The sequence below is a fragment of the Cryptomeria japonica genome, chromosome 7, assembly GCF_030272615.1.
Source record: "Cryptomeria japonica chromosome 7, Sugi_1.0, whole genome shotgun sequence".
NCBI classification, from domain to species: Eukaryota; Viridiplantae; Streptophyta; class Pinopsida; order Cupressales; family Cupressaceae; genus Cryptomeria; species Cryptomeria japonica.
The window spans coordinates 369,226,015-369,250,035 of record NC_081411.1 but is presented as its reverse complement, the minus strand read 5'-3'; the positions used below and the strand labels follow the sequence as shown (position 1 = coordinate 369,250,035).

The following is a 24,021-nucleotide window of genomic DNA, read 5'->3' as shown; positions in this document are numbered from 1 at the left end:
ATTAAGTCCAAATACATTATCATCTAGGGTTTGTCTTATTAATAAGAAAAATAATCATAAGAGGATCATATTGATTTTGAGTCTCCTTAGAGGGTAACTCATCTTGTGAGAATACAATTTGAGCTTTAGATACTTTCATAGAATCAATCAGAGAAGCCGTATTATTAGGTGTCATTCTTGGTGGGACATCTAAGTTCTTTAGAGAATCTTGTCACATTCCATGATATGTGGATGAAGTTTGAATCAAATCCCAAAGAGATATTTTGGTCATAGTAGCTTTAAGTTTTTCAATAAGATCATACTCTTTACCAAGATGTTGTGATAAACAAGGTGTTGGTGGAAGTATTGGTTGAGAGGAAGAGAAGGAATAACTAGAGGAGATTAGGTTGCCTATTGTTCCTCGTATTATAGGTGTGGGAAACTGAATTATAACTCTCGGGTAATTTGTTTAGCATGCTCATAAAGACTCTTGGTGGCATAACCTCTTTGCACAATAATAACTAGTTTGTTAGGGGTGCAAATTGGTATCATTACTATAACCACCTTAAACCACAAAGAGAGGCTTATTGATAGGTTGAGAAGTTTGAGGAGTACTAGCACCTTGAACCACAAAAAGAGGCTTATTAGGTGTTTGAAAATTATGTTCATAACCATTCACATTTATCATATTAATCAATCTCTTAGACATAGATGTTGTAAGTTTTTTTGAAGATTTTTTAGTAGAAATGAAATCATCAAGAACATCATCTAGCATAGAATAGTCATCACTACTAAATGACTGAGTATTGGATTGGATGGGAGGTAAATCATCATAAAGAGGATTGTCATAAATCACCATGTTACTAGATTTAGACGATGGCTTGATAGGGATGACTTCATTACAAGTCATTTGACTTATCTTAATCATCACTATGAAATGACATTGTAACTATATTGATGATTCTTTGGAAAAATGTTTGTTTAGAAGGCTTAGGATAAAGGAATTCATCAAAAGCCTCATCAAGTTCTTCCTTACTAAAAGAATAATCATCATAAGAAAAATGATTATCATATGTATGAAAATATTGCAAATAAAGATCTGACATTGTTGAAAACTAACATTTGAGATGAAAAGTGCATATAAATCTAAACACACAAAATGCATAAAATAAGTTTTTTAAAAAGATTTTTATGTTTTTGACATGAAAGAAATATGCAATGATAAGAACGAAACAGAAAAGTGCAATGTAAGAGAGGATCGGGTTTACCAAAATGTTTTGGATGAAAATGGAATTGAGTAGAATTAGGACCTAAAACCACTTTCGTACAAACATTGAAATATGAAAGCACCTAGAGAAGTGATAGTCCTTGACCAAACCTTGTGAAAGAGAGTCAAGGGGTACTTCTAGGGTTTGTATTCCTTTGCTGCTATGGAAATGGATATGCAAAGTATACGAGGGTGCAAAATATGATGAAAGTATAAAGAGAAATGAATGTAAAGGTACTGTAGAACACTAACATATAACATAATTGAGACATTGAGTACATAAATGAAAGAAAGGTCTTTCTATGCACCTGTAGATGAAATCTAGAGCAAAATTGACATGACCAAGACACTACATGCCTTGGTCTATTATGATGTGAATTGGGGGCCTGAATCTTGATCTAGTCTAAGAAGCAACCCTAAAGTATAGAATTGAATGAGAGGACCTAGGTGTTGGGTGCCTTGGTCCCATGATAAGGGTGTTACGTGCCCTGGTCCCTAAAAACTAGGTTGGAATCCTAACAAAGAACCTATATCTACTTCCTAAGATCTTCAAGAATCTTTTCGCCCTATCACATAATTGCATTTGCAAATAAAAAATGGTAGGGTTGTGGCTATATAGGGATTTTCCTTAGTCAAGCCCCTTGTTTTGGCGATTTGCACCTCCACAAATAGTTAGTTTTGTAACTAAAAAGGTGTGTGTGCTCTTGAATCTTATGTGTATGTAAGATTGCAATGAGCTAAATGCAAACTAGTCTTCTACACAAATGTGCTAGAGTAAACCCTAAATGATTGTAATGAAAATGCTTTAAACCACAACTAGGGTGCAAATCTGAAGCAATAATGTAAGTCTGAAAACTAATGTGATGTAGATTTGAAGCTCAATTTAGAGGCATAAGAACAACATGAAATTATACCAATTCCTTACGAAGAGGTACAAGCCAATCAACAGTCGACGATTCCCTTATTATCCTCCAATGTTTATTGGAGTTTCCATGGTTGATGAAGACTTGGTGATGAATAAATTTTTTGATGTAAGACTTCACCTAAAGTAGAAATTTCACTTCACAAGGATCTCCTCTTGAATTGCTATATAGGATCTCCAAATGAGGAAAGGGTTTGCCTTAAATATGAAACCCTAGGTTTGAATTCGATGAAAAACTAACCCAAAATTGATATAATTTGACACAAAGCGTGTTTTGAATTAGAAAGGGCCACCAAACTATCCTCCCAAAATTTTGGGAAAAAAATTCAGGACCGAGTAGTATAGATTTGCCTTGGTCCTATCAGTTTTTTTTTTTAGTTTATAGGGATGCGAGATAACGGGATTCTAATATCAAATCCATCTCGGTGGCTCAAATTCTTATGTATAGGTATGCGGGATATTCTTTGAAGATTGAAATTAGGGTAAGATTAGGATTAAATCAAGATTAAATAATAAAAAGGGGCACAGCTAGGATCGAGGGCCCAATTTTATGATATATGGATTAAAGAGAGATGACTTATGTTTAATTAGATTATTAATTTAATGCCTAAAGAAGTTCTATAATGTAAAATACAATGGGACACACTAATATGAGTGCTAATTAAGTGTGGAATTGGACAATCTAATTAAGGGCGTACAATTTATGGTGCTACAGTATATTTGCTCCTATAGGCGGGCTTATTTGCAAATTTGGGTCGTTCCCTCTAGCGATGTGATTCTTTTGAGAGTGGTGGCCTTCTCTCCCCTGTGAGACTATTTATTAGAACTCTTATCCTAGTCTGTATCGACTCAAGGAGTTTTGTTTTCTCTTCTTTTTCTAGTGGCCCTAAGGTGCCCCCCAGAGGTGTGTTGTTCATAAAGGTTTCTATAGGTGATGGGTTTTTGTGGGGTTTGGATTTTCTCTTTCTTGGAGATGGTGGCGTTCATTTTGAAGGTAGATTTCTACAAGTAGTGGTGGGAGGGCTTTGGATGTGTGTTGAGGGTTGGTTACCTTTTGGGCGTTCAATCAGAGAGGGCTTAAATTCCCTTCGTGCCACACTCCTATGGTGGAATCTAGCTTCCATAGGCCAAGGCCATCATTTTCGAGGATCTTTGCAGATGTCACCTACTCCCCCTATCATTTGGTGTGCCATTTTGGGGCAATACTCTTAAGGCCTCCTACTTGAAGCATGGGATGGGTTGTTCTTAGCTCTATGTTGATGAAAGTGGACTCTCCCCCTATGTTCTTGCCTTTTGGGACTCTGGTCCCCACTGATACCATTGACATCAAGCCTATTAAGGTGGCCCTAGGTGTGTTGTTTGCAAGTTATTCTACTTTCAGAACCCTCTAAGTTTTTTTATGCTTGTCCATTCATTTGTTTGTTTGTTTTATGATATTATGGAATGGCTAGTTGCTTTCTTTAGTACTAGGTTTTTGGGTGTCTCCAGATTGTTGTGGTTTTTCTCCTTGTCTAATTTTCAAGGTGGTCCTACTAGTATAAGGTTGCGAAAGCCTTTCAAAATTTGCTTGTTGTCTATTTCCTTGACTGGATCAACTCGAGTGCAAGGGAGATTTTCAAGAAGATGGTTCAGGGTTCCTTCCTAAACTCCTCTGTTCTAATAGGGTGATTTTGTGTGTTTCACACTCTTGCTCCTATTGGTCAATGCTTTGTTTCAAAAAAGGGTTTGTCCTTTTTTGGTTTTGTGGTTTTGGTTGTCCCACTACTTGTGAGCTCCTCCCAATAATACACTTGCATGACAATTTTGTAATGGTTTGAACCTATCCCACTTTAATCGATCAGAATAAACCTTAAAATTTATAAAAAATAAAATTTAATATATGATAGTACAACAATTTATGTATACAAAATAATCTCAATTAATAAATATACTAACAGCATTTCATTTTTTCTAATTAAATGAAAATGAAAGCTAACCAAATTAGAACTACAAGACCTACAACTTTGACCAATAAACCACTACACCAAATGCCTTTTTGACACAGCATTATTTCAGCTTTGCACTAAAAACTCCTTTTAAAAAGGTCACACCACAATAAATATTGTTCAAACACAAGTGTTCATCTACAACTAATTAGCAATTATTCAAAGAAACATTCATTTGAGCTCCACCCACCATGACAATGACCGCACGCCCTAAACATTTGTCTTCTTCCCATTATTGCTATTCAATTTGATTATTCATCTAAAAATCTCAAGACAAAAGGGTAAGGATGGGCCAATAATAGTAGTGACAACTGGCAATGTCGATTTGACAGCCCAACACAATATTGACCTGACAGCCCAAACATAAAAAAAGACGTTGATAACGACCTTACCCGGATAAACACACTCATACCCATCCAATCACCTCGCCGGACCGGGGAAACCAATGAACTAGGTCAGATAGACCCGTCCTTCGACCTTCATGGCCGGCCAACGAATACAATGGAAGGCCCAGGCTATATGATCTATTAATCTCTAATCCCTCTGCATAGAGACGGCAAAACCAAACCAGCAGAGCCATGGGAGGCCAGGTTTCAAAGCAAAAGTCAGTACTCCAACAAAAGCGGGCTCTGAAAGATCTGAACGGCACAGAGGGAGTCGATTTCCCCGGGTCAGACTACACCACAGCCGACGGCAATCGCAAAGAATGGATGTCAAAGCTGAACCTGAACACAGTGCGGATCAAAGACGTCGTTTGGCCCGGCACCCACGATTCTGCGACAGATAAAATGGGCATTCCACTGGTGTCCCGCCCGCTCGCCCGGTGCCAGAAATGCTCCATCTATAATCAACTGGTTGGTGGCACCAGAGTTCTGGACATCCGGGTCGAAGCCTCACGACGGGTCTGCCACGGGATACTGAAAAGCTATAAGGTCGATTTGGTCATCCGGGACATCAAACGGTTTCTGTCAGAGACGCAATCGGAGTTTCTAATTGTGGAGATCCGAACAGAGTACGGGCACCAGGACCCGCCGGAGATGGAAAAATGGCTGATGGACCAACTTGGGGATTATCTCATACACCAGGACAATCATGTTTTTGATAAAACGCTGGCTGAACTTCTGCCCAAAAGGGTGATTTGCGTGTGGAAGCCGGCGGCCAAGGGGGCTGCTCCGCACCCGGGCTCTGCGCTCTGGAGCTCCGCTTATTTGAAGGACGACTGGATCGACACTGACCTTCCTTCAACCAAGTTCGAGAGCAATTTGAGCAAATTGGGGAGCCATCCGCCTGTTTCGTCGCGTAAGTATTTTTACCGGGTTGAGAATACGGCCACTCCCCAGGCTAATAACCCGGTCGTTTGCGTCAAGCCTGTGACGAATCGTATCAGAGGGTATGCTAGATTGTTCATTTCTCAGGCGTTTAAGAAGGGTTATGGTGATCGGTTGCAGATTTTTTCTTGTGATTTCATAGACGATGATTTTGTCGATGCCTGTATTGGAATCACGCGGGCCAGAATGGAAGGCAAGGCTTAGTTTTGTATGTTCATGATTCTCTTCATTGGTTTTTTCTATGGCGTCGATCTCTCTGTAGGTGTATGGATTGTAAAAGTATTTGTTGCAAATCCCAAGGTCATGAGGAATTACTGTTAGAATGTTTTAGTCTCATTGATCGAAAGAGGAAAGATTAGGTTTTTTCTTTTTGCCTGTAATGAGCTGGATGCCATGGGAATGTGCGGTCTTCATTGATTTGTACCGAGAACCTGGCTGAGTTCACTAGGCCCTACATTCATTATGTAAAGTTGATTTTTTCTTTGATTGTAGCATATTAAGAGTGGGTTATGTGTCTAATCAATCGGAGTCGGTGGGAGGGATACGAGCATGTTTTGTTAGGTCAAGTTTTTAGTTTTTATTTTTTTACTTAATATTTTTTTTGTGTAATTAAATTTTTTTATTTAAAAGTTAAATTATTAGGTAAAAAGTAACCCTTTTTTGTTATATTTATGTGGAAAAGGGTAAATAGTTATTTTTGAATCATATGATATTTATGAATATTTTACATTAGTTTAGGAAAAGGAAAAAAAAAATGCAATGTATTTTATGGTACACATGTTTTTATGATTGTATGTTGCATTGCTGATCCTATTACTTAAAATAGTGAATTATTCTTGCAACTTCTTTTTTATAGATAGAGAATACATATGTAATAGATTAGAGAGCAAGTAATGGGAGATAGGCAACATATGGAATGGAGATTAATTCAACATAGAGACATGCATGTAATGGGGAAAATGAAGGAACAAACAAGATACCATAAATAAAAATCAAATTCAATTCAAGACCCACCATTGCTTCTAATAGAGAAAAGGAATTCAAATTCAAATGGATGTAGAAAACCGATGTAAAGTGTGGGTGATTGGGTGTGTTATTAATGTGTTTGGGTGTCAATTTGCTCTTACAAAGTGCTCAATGTGGTAGCATGTATTTGCATGAGTTATCTTCACTCTTTTTTATTGAGGATGATGCATTCATGGAGCTCTAATGAGAGGAATGAAGGTTTGAGTTTCATTTAAAATGAATGGCTAGAATTCAAAGAGAGTATTTTTCATTTGAGTTTGGGAAGAAGGTATAAATGTTTTCCTTGTAGTTGGAAATTGAAGGGTTATGAATGATTTGATTAAGTGGATGGCTGAGATTCAAAGTTTATTTGAGTTGAAATAGCTTGTAGTTGAGGATGAATAATTAGGATTTGGTTCATTGAATTGATGTCTAGAATTGAACATTAATTTGATTTAGGATTGTTGATATAGATAAGAATTGTTATTTAATTGACTAGCAATTGATCTTGAATGGCTAAGATTTTTAATTCATTTTATTTAGAACTAATTTGATTTTTAGAATAAAATAGATTATTATTAATATAGTATATAGGTGAAAATAGAATAGGAAGTTTCTCAAAAAAAGAAGTAAGAATGGAAAATGTGAAAGAAATTGTGTGGTGGAAAAAAGTATTAAAAAATGTTGAAAAGGGGTGATGATTGGTGTGGATTGGATCTTAGCCTATGGATGTAAACTAAGATTTCAATAGTCCACATAAATCATTGGGGAACATTGAATAAGGTTCAATTATTGTCCTAATAAGAGATCCAAACATTTTGACTGATTATTTCCTTTCTGATATGTGATTGGATTTAAGAATGTAATTTATATTCATGATCTAGGTTTAATGATAAGAAAATTATAACTTTCAACAATAACATTGGATTACAGAACAAAAAATTAATACAATAGCTTAGATTTGGAAAGAGGACACAAAAAGGAATCTATTATTCTAAGTTGAGCCTGAAAATGTTGGACTGGCATGTTGGGCACCCAATTTGAGGGTGCTTGCACAAACTAAAGGAATACATTATAATTGATCATTATTGCTAAAACAAAGATGTAGACCTAAATGCTTAACTCTTTCATTGTAGATTTATGCTCAATTACCTTAAATATGCTTGAATGAATGCTCACATGATGATAGTTGATGGTTCTACTTTCAAATGAAAGAGGGAGTTATATCTATATGCAAACAACACCTTTTTTAATTTAATTTTTGAGGAAGGCTGACATCAAAGTGTAGCTTCCTATTATTTACAAAGTAAGCATTTGTAATTCAAATTTTGGGGCCAAACTATCTATATAGGGGTGTTGGATGTCATAGTCTAGGGCAGGGACATTGGGTGCCCAACGTCTAATAGGGGTATGCACCAAGTTAACAAAGAAAAGTCTTGAAATTGAGGCATCATCAAACATGAATTAGGTACACATTAGACACAACTACTAAAGTGGATAAAAACAAAATGTTAAATTGTAAAGGGTTATAATTTACTATATGACAGATGAAAATGAGGTGAATACATAGTTTAAGTAACTAGAAAAAAATACAAGTTTCTTTTTTTTTTTCTTCTGAAATTTTAATTTTTAAACCAACAAAATTCTAGAATATTTTTAATCAATGGAGAATAGCTCATACATCAGAATAACCATGTGTTTGATAAAACGATGGCTGAACTTCTGCCCAAAAGGGCGATTTGCGTGTGGAAACCGACGGCCAAAGGGGGTGCTCCGCAACCGGGCTCTGCGCTCTGGAGCTCTGCGTATTTGAAGGACGACTGGATCAACACTGACCTTCCTTCGTCCAAGTTTGAGAGCAATTTGAGCAAATTGAGGAGCCATCCGCCTGTTTCGTTGCGTAAGTATTTTTACCGTGTTGAGAATACGACCACTCCCCAGGCTAATAACCCGGTCATTTGCGTCAAGCGTGTGACGAATCGTATCAGAGGATATGCCAGATTGTTTATCTCTCAGGCGTTTAAGAAGGGTTATGGCGATCGGTTGTAGATTTTTTCTTGTGATTTCATAGATGATGATTTTGTTGATGCCTGTATTGGAATCACGTGGGCCAGAATGGAAGGCAAGGCTTAGTTTTGTATGTGCATGAATCTCTTCATTGGTTTTTTTCTTTGGCGTCGATCTCTCTGTAGGTAATGAATTGTAAAAGTATGTAGGTCAAGTTTTTATTATTATTATTATTATTTAATTTTCTTTTTAGTGTATTTAATTTTTTTTTGTTTAAAAGTTAAATTATTAGGTGAAAAGTAAGTAACGACTTTTTGTTTTATGTATGTGGAAAAGGATAAATAGTTATTTTTTAATTGTATGATATTTAGGAATAGTTTATATTAGGAAAAGGGAAAAAAGAAAGAAAGAAATGAAATGTATTTTAAGACACATATATTTTTATGACTGTATGTTGCATTGAGTTGGTTTTCTTATATAAAACAGTAAATTATTCTTGCAACCTCTTTATCATAGATAATTAAGAGAACACATATATAACAGATTAGGGAGCAGGTAATGGAGGAGAGACAACAAATTAAATGGAGGATAAGTCAACCTATAGAGACATGCATGTATTGGGGGAAAATAAAGTAATGAATAAGAAAACATAAACAAAATTTGAATTCTATTTAAGTCCCACCACTACAATCTAATAGAGAGAGCAAATGATTCAAATTAAAAAGGATGTAGAAAATCGATGTAAAGTGTGGGCGATTGGGCATGTTCTTTATGTGTTTGGGTGTCAATTTGCTCTTACAAAGTGCTCAATGTGGTAGCATATATTTGCATTGAGTTATTTTCACTCTTTTTTATTAAGGGTGATATATTCATAGAGCTTCAATGAGAGGAATGAAGGTTTGAGTTTCATCTAAAATGAATCGCTAGAATTCAAAGAGACGATTTTTTTAATCTAGTTTAGGAGAAAAGTATAACCTTTTTACTTGTAGTTGGAAAATGAAGGGTTATGAATGATTCGATTAAGTGGATGGCTACTATTCAAAGTTCATTTGAGTTGGAATAGAAGGTAGTTGAGGATGACTAACTAGGATTAGTTTCATTAAATTATTGACTATAATTGCAGATTAATTTAATTTAGGATTGTTGATGTAAATTAAAATTATTATTTAAATGATTGGCAATTGATTTTGGATGGCTAAGATTTTAAATTAATTTTATTAAGAACTAATTTGATTGTTTAGAATAAAATAGATTATTATTATTAATATATTAGAATATATTAGATAGGTGAAAAGAGCATAGGAAGTCCCTCAAATAAAGGAGAAAGAATGGAAAATGTGAAAGAAATCGTGTGGTGGAAAAAAGTATTAAAAAATGTTGAAAATGGATGATGATTGACGTGGATTAAGATCTTAGCCTATGGATGCAAACTAAAAACTCAATTGTGCACAAATTTTTTTGGGGAAAAATGAATAAGGTTTAGCTACAATCCTCATAAGAGAGCCAAAAACTTTGATTGATAATTCCCTCTTTGACATGTGATTGGAACTGAAATCGTAATGTGTGTTCATGATCTAGGTTTAATGATAAGAAAATGATAAATCTCAACAATAACGATGGATTACAAAAAAAAATATCTAAAACAATAGCTTAGATCTAGAAAGATGACACAAAAAATGAATCTTTAATAGTAAGTTGAACCTAAAAATACTAGACTAGTGTACTAGGCACCCCATTTTGAGGTTGTATGTGCAAATAGAAGGATATAGTGTTTTAGTTAGGAGGTCTTGTATGTCTATTACTCTAAAATTAAACCAAAAAGTGTTAGACATGGGTGCTGGGTGCCCTACCTTAGGGGTTTTCACTTGTTTGAAATCTATGAATGTTTGTTGTTGTCTTCTCTACACACTTGTAATGCACTCTATGGTCGGATCTAAACCTACACAAATGAAAATGGGAAAGAAGGGTTGTTCTCCATAGGGGCTTGTCAAGTAGTCAATTGAAACCCTTGTTGGTCGTTCCACTTCCACTACAATAGTGATTGATGAAAAAGAGAGCTTGTCACTAGAAGGATAGAGACCAAAACAATAATGGAAATGGTTTACTTAACAAATATTACTTAAGCTATGAAACCCTTGGCTTGAAAGCTCAAATAATGCTTGATGTTGCTTGGAATTTGTTAATGCATTTCTTCACAATGGAGGAGCACATTATGATTGATCGTGATTGATGAAACAAATACATAGACTTTAATGCTTAACTCCATTGTAGATTTAAATAAGCTCAATTGCCTTAAACATACTTGATTGAATTCTCATAGGATGATAGTTGATGGTGCTAGTTTCAAATGAAAGAGGGAGTTGTATTTATATGCAAATTACATCTTTTTAGATTTATTTTTTAGGGAAGGTTGACATCAGAGCATAGTTTCCTACTATTTGCAATTTCAATATTCATAATTCAAATTTTGTGTCCAAACTGCCTAGTTGGGGCATTGGAAACCCTAGTCTAGGACATTGGGCACCCCAATTCTAGTTGTTTGGGATAAAAAAAGGTCATTAATAGGGGTATGCACCAAGTTAACATAAACAATCCCAAAATTGAGCATCATCAGAAAAGAGTTAGGTACACATTAGGCATAACAACCAAAGTGGATCCAAACTAAGAGTGAAATTTGTAAATGGATATAATTTACTACACTATCTAGGTGAATATGGGGTGAACAAATAATACTGGTAGCTTGGAAAAAAATAGATATTTTCTTTTTGAAATCTTAATTTTTTAGCTAGAAAAATTCTATAATAATTTAATCAAGGTTTGGTAAATAAAAATGATTTAGCATAATCAAGCATTAGCATGGCAAGACCACATACTAAAGGTAGGGCCAAGACCAGATACTATAGATCTAGGGTGATAATTCCTACATGCCAATAAAGAATCATGACAAAAAGAATAACAAATCATAGCTTAGTTCAAGGTGGGCCTTGACTGTAGGTCTCTTTTTGTTGGGTGATATGTAGGAGCATATGCACCACATGTTAGGAGAAATGACTATTATGAAGAAAAATTTGGCTAATGCACATGAAGAGATATCTACTATCTATAAAATAGTATAATATATTATTGATTATATTAGGATCAATGATTTTAGGTTAATAATGTTGGGATGATAATATTAAAATTTTCTATGTATAGTCTTGTATTAATGTTTAAATCCATCAACATTATTTTTGTGAACTTATCATTTGACTTCAATTTTGAAACTTATGGGGGATGATAAGGATTTCTATATATTCCACAATTAGGAGACTTTTATTTATCAATTTTACCGCATAGTCACATAAAGTAGCACATAATTCTAAAAAATGAACTGTAAATATTGAAAATAACTTTTTCTTTGATGTTGTGAAGGAAACTGTCAATAAAGAAACCTCAAATATTAATGTTTATAGTTGATTATCATTTAAGTATATTCATTTTTTTTAATACAAGAACATGATTATTTATTTTACATTTGCTTCTTGCTTACATTATACTAATTTGTTATATTTTACTTTAAGCGATTAATGATATTGATGACTAACTCACCAGAAAATATAAGAATTAGGTAAAAGATAAAACTAATTAAATGCATAATCTCTTAAGGTTCATGAATTTTTTTATCCAACATTCATGTTCATCATAAAAGTAATTAGAGAAATTTGATTAAATAAGGTAGTGTATTTACCATTACACACTATAAATTTAGGTTCTATATATCACATTGGTAAGGATATTCTCTAGGATATCATAAGTCAATTGATGGATTAAATGAAGTAACTCCTTTGATAGATCCACTTTTTAGAGATTTGCAAATTATTGACATCGGTTTTGATATTCCTTAAGTCACTCATATTGGTGGTTAACTATTAGAAAAAAAGTTGATTGTAGATGAAATAATATATATGAGCTTTAAAATGAGAAATTAAAGAAATAAAAAGTGTATGTGTTCTACTGGAAACAAAGAGAATAAGTGTACTCAAAGGGAGAGTGTGTCTCGATTGAGATATAAATAACTACTATGGATAGATAAAGGTATGTGAAAGAAAAGTATGGTTATTGATGTGGTAGCAAAGAATTGGTCAATATGAGGAAAGAGAGAGGAATGACTATGGGCTCTCAAAATAGAATAAATTGAAGAAGGGTTAAGGAGGAGATGGATTGAATCTTATAGGTAGGTTATGGAAATGTGAATCACAAGGTCCTAAAGGATTGGTAGCTCAAAATTGGAAGATGAATGTTTGATAAGATCTAGGGGAATCTGATAATGAGTTGGGAAACATGATCCATCATATAAGGAAACTATGTCTCTTGAACTATTTTCCCTATAGATTAAATCATGTCCATTGAACATGTTTTTTATTGAGAAGCATCTTACCAGTAGGTGAACAAAATAAACTGAAGTGGGTGAATCATCATTTATAGTAGGTAATTTATTATTCCCAAAGATTTTAATCTATTGACCATTACATATTTCTTTTGATTTCGAGACATTTAATCAAGATATCATAATCATGATGTTCTTCTTCCTTATTAGAATGTAACATGTGATTTTAATATCATTTTGAGAGTCTTGTTTCTTAAGATTGATTTGTACTCATGAGTTTCTCGTAAAACTAGGTTGCCCATGCAACTTAGTCTAACTAGTGTGGTTTTATCCTTTGTTATTGTTTTTTATTACATGAAAAGAAGGTTTTGAAGGGGCCTCGAAACCCTCTACAACAAGATAGAAAATAGATAAAACATGATAGGTCCAGCTAGATAGAACACAACAACAAACTGACATAGCTGGCGGATACAAAAAGCTATCAAGAGAACCAAAAGTAACATAGGGACAACACAACGACTCCTAAGGGACATCCAAGAGAACAAAACAATAGAACCAATAAAAATCCTTGAGAAGCTCCACTTCTTCTTTCTCCAATTGGACCATTGAGGCAACAACACTCTTAAGATCATCCAGATCCTTGGCTTGTGAGCCATCTTCCTCATACTCGCACGGGTTCTTTTACCAAGTCTAGTAGCCACACCTTCAAGGGTCAAGTCCTTATCCTCAGAAATATCTATCATGTTCTTTTCCAATTGAAATTGTTCCAGTTTACTACTCATCACTCTTAAGTTATCAACTGAGGCTTTCGAAATTTGTTGGCTTTGTTCTCCAATTTTCTTCAGGGTATTCTCATGACCATGAATCCTCTTTTCCATCTCATTAAACCTAGCCTCCACAACCTTAAATTGAGAACTATAAGCTTCAGTAATAGCCTCTGCATTGCTTATGGCTTTTGTTAATTCCTTCAGATAATTAGGCAAAGAATTGAGGTTACCTATTTCGATAGCTTCTAGAATGTCCACTTTCTTAGAAGAATCCTCCTGTTTTGTCTTGAGATTTTCAATCTTATCCTTTGTTATTGTTGATGTACAAGAATTTCACACATATAATTGTACCTACATCTAAAAAATGAATACTATGAAAGAACATATGAAAACCCATAGCCATAGACAGATAGAAGAATATTGACTTCTTTGATATCATTCAAGCCCTATATTCAATGCACAAAGATAAAAAACATGTCATTAAAAAGATATAGAATGCTTATGTAACTATGATTGATGTGATTATTGCTATATTCGTATGAATATATTTTCTTGACAATCAATGATCCTAAATAAAATATAATGATATTCATGAATACAAACCCTATACACAACATAAGACCTTTATCACACAAACTAATAGGATAATAATATGATTTTAAAAAACAACTTTTAAAAAAATTAATTTATTTTAAAATAAAAAGTGAAACATAAACACAATATTATCTATCTGGCCATTAATTTTGTTTCTGCAACATGTTTACCAACTAAGTTGATATTGACCTCTGTGAGAAAGCGCCGTCCCTCTCTAACAAAACAACACACCTGTTGACTGAAACAAATTAAACTCACATAAATTGAGATCATATTGCAAACCCAAAATCGCCCTTCATCCTCCTCGAACCAATTTAAGGTAATTAAAAATCGCCCTCCTTCCTCCTGGGATCTTTCGTTTTCAATTACCAGTTACGTAATTAATAACATTCCCAGAATGGAAGAAGGGCGTGGTCAAAGTGTGAGATTCCCATGCTGCTACTGCAAAGAAATGTGTCTGAATTCGGATGCCGATGCGACGAAAGCGGGCGCATTAGCAGAAGACAATTACAAACCTTAAGAGAGAAATTATTCAGTGAAGGATCATTCAATCAACAATTTAGCGGACTCTTATTCTCCCAAGTCCTCAAATATATAATAGAAATCGGAGTTCCCGACATAACAAGCATAAACCGGAGAGATGCGACGTCCATTGATACAGTTTACGAGGCTTATGCAAGGAATAACAGAACCGCTTTGATTAAGCAAATCTACTGTGAAAGATACCGTATTACCATATATCTCAACTTACTGTTTGCCTTTGACAGGCATGTAATTGACTGGAGTAACAACCAGTATTTAACAGTTAATGAAGATAGGAGAGAGAGAAGACAGAATGTTTTTCCTCTGCGTTTGACACTGGACTCTATGAATGAAATTCCTGTAACAATAAGGATTTCAGGTCGGAGTTTTTTCTGGGAGGACATAATGCAGTCTTTGGAAAGTGGTAGGAAAAGATTACAATGGCGTTATACATTTTTTGAGCGTAATGGGGAGCCGATTGAATATGAAAGTGAGCATGACCACAATGGCCGGTTTTTCACTGGTATGGAAGACTATGCAGAGGATGATGCAGATTTTGAAAGAATTGTTAACATGTTGGCTGATGAAAATCAGAATGTTGCTCGTAGAGTTCCTGCAGAAAAGTCTGCCGTGGAGAAGTTGGTGACTGTTGAAATCAAAGATGATTGTGATACGGGTATGTGTTGTATCTGCCAGGAGCGCATGATTGAGGGCGATTTAGCGAAAAAGATGGCGTGTGGTCATCTCTACCATGGTAAGTGTATAATCAAGTGGTTGACATACTCGAACTTTTGTCCAATCTGTAAATATGCGCTGCCACAAGCCTAAAATCGCAGGAGTTGAGTTTTGAGAATATGGGTGTACTATTTGAAGATTTACATGACATTCACTTTTTTCTTAGATGCTCTAACCTCATCTGCTTGTTTATACTGTAATGACTTTCACTTGTTCGTAAGCTTCAGTAAAGGTGATTTTCATAACTGCAATGGTGATTTTCGTAACCATAATGATGATCACATTCTTTTTAGCAGTGATGCTTTACTTTCAAGCACATTTTTCTTATATGCTCTAACCTCACTTCACTTGTTTATAACTTTTCATAATGGTGATTCCCATAACTTAATGATGATCACATTCTTTCAGTAACGATGATTTCTGTAACTGTAATGATGATCACATTCTTTCAGTAAAGCTGATTTCATATACGTAATTGATGATCACAATTTTTAATAATGGTGATTTCATATCGGTAATGATGTTTAACAGATGTTCATATTCTTTCTACTAGTGATGTTTTTCTACTAGTGATGTTTTTCTTTGAACACGTTTTTCTTAGATGTTCTAACCTCACTTCACTTGTTTATGAGCTTCAAAATGGTGATCTTCATAATCGTAATTATGATCACATTCTTTGAATAATGGTATTTGAACTTTCATTCTAAGTGGACTCAATTTCTTGCTCTTATCTAGTAGGCTAAGATCTAAGAGATGTGCTGATTACAAATTCAATTCTCCTAGTTGGTAATAGTGAAAGTCTACCTCTTCTTCTTCTAGAATTTTAATATGAAATCTCTTAATACTGAAAATTACATCTAGAAGATGCCCTTATTTAGATTAAAGGTATGGAATCAGCAACTAGTCTTGAACAAGAGTTCAAATCTTAGGCAGCGTAGCCAAGTGCTTGAATGAAGACCTCTTCAAGGTTGAAATGCTAAGTGCAACACCACTTCTTAGCATGAAGATTTGAAAACTTGAACTAGAACTACATGGAGAGTGATTTTTTTTATAGAAAACTTGCAAAGAGATTCCCACTAAGCGTGCCAAAAATTGTTGTCACATGAAATTGTATCTTGTTGGATCAGATCTAGCATTCCAATGACATAATAGAAAAGACCCCAAAGTGTGAGACCTTGCATGAGGGGGTCTTATCTCTAGAGAAGGTTGGCTTCCTTTCTGATCTAGTTGCAAGTGTTGAACTAACCGAACACTTCAAATTCCTATTTTACACCTATTTTAACAGCTTGTAGGAGGAAAAGAGAAAAAAATAAAAAAGCATAAATGTAAGGGAGGTGATACACCAATATGAGAAATATCTCTCTCTACCCCAAAAATGGCACAATGAATCAACTAAACACCATAGGGATGCATGATTCATAATCTTCAGTTCCATTGACTCTCAAGAATGTGTATGGAGGTTAGAGTTCATGAATGTCAAGAGGGAAGAAGTATTTCCATAGATAACACCGACAAATGAAGTTTATACAACATACAAGTAAGAGGAACCCTTTATTCATGACGTTGGTTGGATTATGGAGAGTTCACGTTTATATTGATAAGGATGAAGAAGTTAGAAAGAATAAGGTTGAGATCAGTAAATTTTAGAAAACTACATAACCCAAACACCACTCAATCCATAACTCTTAATTAGAAAAGTGAAATAAATGATATAAGTTATTCTTAAACATCAAATGATTAAAAAATTCAAGTCACACTTGAACAAATGCCTATTCTTTGTTGGTCTTTCTTTCCTTTCCTTTCAAAAAATGAACTCTCAAGTGTATTGGTGACTATCTCTTTATTTTAATTGTTACCTCTCTTCCATTAATACTCTCCAATTGCTTATATATCTAATTTTTTCATTGGTTACAATAAACAAAACATAAGAATCATTTTTTCTCTCTTCTTACACCATTATAAATTATTCTTAAAAAGAAAATAATTCAATAGTAACTATTTACCATTATTATATGTAAGTGAGATATAAGAAACTTGGTCCAATTTGAATACAAATAAAAAATAATCATAAAAAAATATTTAAATATGTAAATTCAATTTTAAAATAATTATAAAATTATAATTCATTATTTACTCCTTAATTTCATTTTTCATGGTGAAAAAGAAACATTTAATCTCATTTCTTAATAGAAATTCTTATACTAATATATATTACCCATCAACTAGCTAGTGTCACCAAAAAGCAACCAACGAAAATATCGACTAAACAAAATAAATGTGGGGCATCGGGAGCTCAGCCCAGTTCCAGGTATGAATGAAAAGTGACCAGACATTTCCATGGCGTTTAGCTCACAACATGCAAAAAGCCAACTCTTAGACTCTTTTCGATCGATGAGAGTAAAAGGAAATAAAAGTTGACAAAACTAAGACTTGCCTTTAATTCGGGCACACGTGATTCCAAAACGAGCATCGATAAAATCACCATCTATGAAATCATAAGACAAAATCTACAAACACTTGAGAAATAAACAATTTGGCATATCCTCTAATACGATTCGTCACAGGCTTGACACACACGATAGGATCATTTTCTTGCATAGTGACCATATTTCTAGGAAGGTAGATTTCGATCCAATTGCTCCTGAAGTAAGCAAAAATACAGAGTGAAGATCCCAAGTGCAGAACATTGCCCCTGGCCGCGAGCTTCCTACTGTATGGGATAATCACCAAGTTGCTCCGTCAACCACTTTTCCATCTCGGGCGAGTCCTTATGCCCATACTCCATTCGGACATCCATAGTTAGAAACCTTGAGTGCATCTCCAAATGAGGTATTATTATTGAATATTGGTCATAATCCTCATACAACAACAAAATCGTCATAATCCCCTCAAGTTGGTTGAAGTTAAATTTCAACAGCTTGTCTAAAGGGAACCTAGGTTAGGTGGGTGGGGGTGGCGTAGTCTAAGATCATATGGGTAATTTCATGTTGGATTGCATGGTCAATTTGGGCTTGCAGATGTCTAGTTTTGTGGACGTGGCAGCCATCTACTATGGTCCAATCATTATTAAAGATAGTACAATTGTATCATTATAGCAGGCGATTCAAAGAATGCGGTTCTCTTCCTAAAGAATGAAGCAATGCCGAACTAGAAGTGTGAAGACATGGTGGCCAAGTGTAAGTCCCTCATTCAATGAATTAGTCACATCAGCCTATGCCACACGAGAAGGGAGGGCAACAAAGCTCGTATCTATAGGCCCACTTTCCAAGGATTTAAAATTCTGGGAGAATATTTATGAATTACCAAATTTGGTTTGTGTAGCAATCTTTGAGGACAAAAAGGTTTATGATGGAGCATAATAAAAAAACTTGTCTTTTTCACCTTTTTAGCAAGCCGAATCTTTGGTAGAAAATAGTTAAAGGTAATCTGGACAGCTATGTTGAAGGTATGTAGGGTTTTGACCTAGAGATTTCAAAAAAAATTGCTCAGGCTTGGCAAAAATGGGAAGTGAAGATTGGGGGGTGTTTGGGTTATGTAGTTTGCTAAAATTTATTGATCTCAACCTTATTAGAAGTCGAAGGGATCTTATAACATGAGGAATTCAAACATTTTTCAAGGTGGGTGAAGGAGTGTCAAGATAGCAAAGTGGATACAATCGGGAGGAGCTCCTTGTCAACTGGAAAGATGTGGCCCTATTGTTAATGAACTATTTTACTTTGGACAAGCACTTCAAAATATTTCACACTCAGATTTTCCTATGTTAAACCATCTAAGGTATGGTATCTAGATGAACTTCCTTACTATATTTGCTCTTCTTTATCGTAGAATATGGTTAGGACTAAAGATAAAAACACTTCGCCCCTTCATTTGGATTTGATTCATAAGCTTTATACTTTTCACCTTGCTTTAACCCCTCTCGGTGGGTCCCTTTAAATTCTTCTTATCCCTCTATCGGATCCAAATTTGGTGATGGATATTTATCGGGCACCATGGCTAAAAATACCTCTATTGGTTCCTCTTCTAAACCAAAGCTTGTCCCCACCCATTTTAATCCCTTAAGAGATGTGAAGCAGAATCCCTCTACACCACTGAGGTTATGGAGTCAAGTGATGAGGAGGAGGTGGAGGGCTCAGAGTCTTCATATGATTCAAAATTTGAATGGTCCTTGGAGGCTTCTAAGGAGGCTACCCATGAAAAGAGCCCTATTCCCCCTAATTTGGAGGTTCATGACTATGAAAAGACCTTTTAATTTAGAGACCACTATCTTAAAGCTGGAAAAGAATGTGGAGCAATAGGAATTGATTATCAAATGGCTCTTTTCATAGCTTGATGTGGCTATTAGGAAAATAAACTATCTCAAGGTTGTGGCAAAGGCAGAGGCTAGAGTGGACAAATGGGTCATGGATCTACAAGATGAATGTGTTTGGAAAGTGGCAAGTAATATGACTAAGAAACTGGAAGATTGGGAGAAAGTTGAAGAGAAGATAAAGGATCTCTCGAAAAAGGTGTTACAAAAGAATGAGGATGGGATAGTTTTGGATTTAAAGGAAAATTAGGAGGTCCTAAAAGGCAAAATTGAGGAAATATATAATCGAAGCCAGGAGATGGTCCTAAAAAATTCTTTCTCATTGAAATCTATATAGGAGGAGATCTGCCACAGGAAAGACAAACAGAAACCACATACACTTTCCCCTTCTATTTCTATGGAGCCCCCTGTGTCTATGGTTAAAGATACTCTTGATTCGGGTGTATCCCAATCTCTGCTAATGATTCCAACAAAAGAATTTCTTTTTTTGATAAATTCCTTAGTTTATGTAAGGATTGGAAATGGCGGTTGGCTGGTTCTAGTATAGTTCTAGGCAGTTTTGACTACTAGTTCTATCTTTTGTCTTTTTTGTGTTTGGTTGTCTTTAGTTATTTTTTGTTTTGGACTCTTTTTGCTAGGTGTGCACTTCTCATGTGCCCTAGGTGACACTTTTTAGATGGATATGTAAAGGTACAAGCCTATCCCACTTTTCATTTATTAGAAGAAAATCCTCATAATCTTCCATACAAAATCTATTTCATTTGAGTATTGGTCATGCAGTTTCTTCCTAAGCAGTTCTTGAGGGGTTCATATAGACCACCTCTCTTTTTTGTTATATGGAGAAAATTTTTAACTTTAGTCATGTTGAAAAAGTAAGTCATATGAGAAAACATGTGTTACATATGTGGAAGGGTAGTTAATTGTTCATTTGTATCTTCGTACCTCCTTTGCCTCAAATATATATTTAAGTTTCATTGTATATTATAGACACTTTTATATTAAATGATAAACATTCTTTTGTGCTCATTTGTTCATTAGTGGTAGGCTATCTTAATATTTCTACTAGATCTTGACATCTCTAAAATTTTTAAATATAAATGTTAATTTGAACTCATTTTATTAATTTTATAATGAAATTTAATTTACTAATATAATTCTCAAATAAAAATATTTAAAAAAAATGAAAAAATGTAAAAATTTATATAAAATAATAACTTCTAAAGAAAGTAAATCGTAATGAATTCAAATTTTATTTGATGTTATTTTTCTTTTAGAAAGTTGAATTTATTTCATATTTTCTTTGGATCTGTAGACACCTAAAATTGTCCTATTTAATTAAATAAATATTTTTTATTTATTTAATTATTTGATCCGAATTCTTCTATTAATTAAATAAATTTTTATTTATTAAATTAATTCACTTTAGCCTTTTCTAGCCTTCCCTCATTTAAATAAATCCTATTATTTATTTAAATTATCCTTTTCCTAATTTAAATAAATATTATTATTTATTTAATTGATCCCACTTCTTCTATTAATTAAATAAATCTTTTTTTATTTAATTAATTCATTAGCCTTTTCTACCCATGACACATGTCATTCATCTCTTAATTCTTCTCTTACCTTCCCCCTTTATCATTTAATTATTTCCTCTACCTACCCTTTAATAGTAGCCAACCATTTATCTTTACACCTTTTAATCTTATCCCTTCATTTCTTACAGTGTTCTCTATATAAGAGGATACTCTCCATTATCAAACCTAATCATCTAATGACATAATCAATCTTATGCAATCAAGCCTTCTTGCGATCAAGCTATCAACCACATTTCTGATCTTTGTTGAGCTCTTGTGCACACATAAAATATGAGAGAAAATATATCAAACAAGATCAATGCAGATAGGAAGAAATGGAGATTGAAACCCTACTAGACATGTGAGTGGTATATCTTGTTTTGATTTTGTTTATTTGCATGATCTTCAGTATCTTCATTTGTGTATGGTGGATGTTTTTTATTTTTACGCTAGGGTTTTGTGGTTGGATCTTTATTAGTCTTTCAATATTATTGTTTCATCATCCATTTTCACCGTAAATATTGTGGCACGCTTGGTGGGACTCTTGTCCCTTTTATTTTGACATCTTGTTTGCAGATTTGTGTTTTTGAAAAGTTGCAGGTTGGATTTTGTAATGATTCTGCGCTTTTTTGTGTCTGTGATAGATCTAATCATGTTTGTGATTTCTTTCTGTGTCTGTTATGAATCTTTACACATTTCTGATTTGTTGTGCATTCTGCAGATCTGACATCCAGAAATCACATATGCGTTGGTCTATTCTTCCACATTTTTCATTTTTTTTTTGCGTTTGCATACTTTATTTTCATGTTTCTATTTTGCAAGTTAGGTTTTTTGAAAAACCATGTCTACAACGTTTATTTTCACGTCACGTTTGTGTAGACTTTTTCTGTGTCTGCATTTTTTTTTGTTTGTTTTTGTAGGTCTGGGTTCTTAAAATCGTGTCTTGGTGCTTTGTTTCTGTGTCTGTGTCATATTTCCACATCTGTGTCTAGTATAGATGTGTCTGTGATTTTTCAGTTTTGCATTTCATTTCTTTTTAAGGTTTTCATATTTTGGTTTTACCCTAACCTCTTTTGTACGAACTAACGAAGTGGTGCAGTTGTGTGAAAAGGAGAAAACGTATTGTTGAAGGCCCCTATTTCACAAAGTCATTTGGGATTTCTAAAAAAATTACCTAACTTGTGTGCTTGTAGGAGGGGTATTATTTCACAACTACTAACAAGTTTGGTGTAGGACCTTTGGCAAAGATTTGATTTTGAAATTGCTTGCTTTGTCTTCTTTAGTCTAGAAAAAGACTTCAATTGGTGCTCTAAAATTAACAAGTGTCTTTTGTGTCTTGAGAAAGCAATGGGTGTTACATGCTGTTATAATGATGTTATGACTCCCGATAAACCCCTTTAAAGAGTAACCTCTATAGGCTGGGAGGCCTTCCATTTAACAAAGCGTAACACACTGCTGATTATAGCCACCAGAACAGATGCCCTTACTAGACACCTTTTTGTGTTAGAAGCCAAAAACCTTCTAGTTGTTGGTACAAGAGGTCATACCTCTGATACCATCTCACATTACTATGGTTCTTAATAGAGATACAAAGTTTGCCATAGGGAGTTTTCATGGGGACCGGTGCTTGGCTGCCTCAAATAAGTGAGTGTCGTGGAGTGGAGCTAGTGGGGTCAAGCATCTAAGTATCCACTTTGAATAAGTGTAGTTGGGAAACCAAGTGAGATCCAACAACTATTGTCCTGGCCAACATTAGGATCTGTGCTTGTCTTCATTATCAAAGAATCAATCAAACATTTTCAAAAAAATATTGTCTGTCGTGTTTTCCAAGTGTATGCAAAACAAATAAGGACATTTAATAATCGCACTTGAAATTTAAACACTATCATTTTTGGACAAAAAAACCTTCAGACATTGGGTCTTCACTGTTTTGATGTGTTTTCTTGCCACTAAAAGTTGAAACATCAAGATTTGGTCACATTCAACAACTTTACAATTGGACAAAATTGCAAAATATTTTCAGAACCACGTCTATGTTAGTTTAAACCGCGTGTGTGTTGGAAAATTGCATTTGTGAAGAGCAAAATCACATTTGGGTATCAAAGAAATATACTGTCACATTTACCAGAGAAAACTGTTAAAAATGCGATTGTGTTGTCAGAAACTGTGTGTTTGTTGGATTATCGTGTTTGTACAGAGCAGAAGCGTGCATGTGAATCTGAAGTTAAAACTTGTCATTATCACCAGAAATCGCGCCTATGCTTATTGTAACTACGTTTGGGATCAGAAATCATGTTTGAGTTTAGTAAAACTGCATCTGTGTTCACAACTAAGAAATTATAGGAAAATTGTCAAGAGAAAAAGGACTTAACTTTTTAGATTCAAATAGCTTCTACGGTTGCTTCCTATAGGGCTTCATTCTTCAGTCAACCTATTTTGGTTGTACATAGTCAATCATTTTCCTTCACTTGCATTTCCCTCATACATATTTTCTAAATTTGAGTCAAAAGGTTACTTTGCTTATCCTCATCACACTTTGCAAACATACTACAACACAACACTAGGTGATTCCCAATCAAGATCTATCATCTTAGGGTCTCATTTGGTCTTCTTGAGTCAAGGTCATTTACCTCATCAAGAGATCTATCATCTCTTTGGAAGCCA

The 24,021-nt window shown here is 34.4% G+C and overlaps 1 protein-coding gene and 1 pseudogene across 1 annotated transcript; both read left to right on the top strand.

The window, feature by feature from the left end:
• The first annotated feature begins 4,560 nt into the window (after nt 1-4,560).
• LOC131040012 (uncharacterized) lies at nt 4,561-6,000 on the top strand. The gene has a single exon (XM_057972885.2). It carries the CDS (start codon nt 4,732-4,734, stop codon nt 5,683-5,685), a length of 954 nt encoding a protein of 317 aa, XP_057828868.2. The 5' UTR covers nt 4,561-4,731; the 3' UTR covers nt 5,686-6,000.
• A 2,039-nt stretch (nt 6,001-8,039) lies between these two features.
• Nucleotides 8,040-8,619, top strand: LOC131856767 (uncharacterized; annotated as a pseudogene).
• Nucleotides 8,620-24,021: the final 15,402 nt, after the last annotated feature.

Bases quoted from the DNA above. Each gene is read 5' to 3' on its own strand.
- LOC131040012 (XM_057972885.2), top strand. From the start codon at position 4,732: ATGGGAGGCCAGGTTTCAAAGCAAAAGTCAGTACTCCAACAAAAGCGG.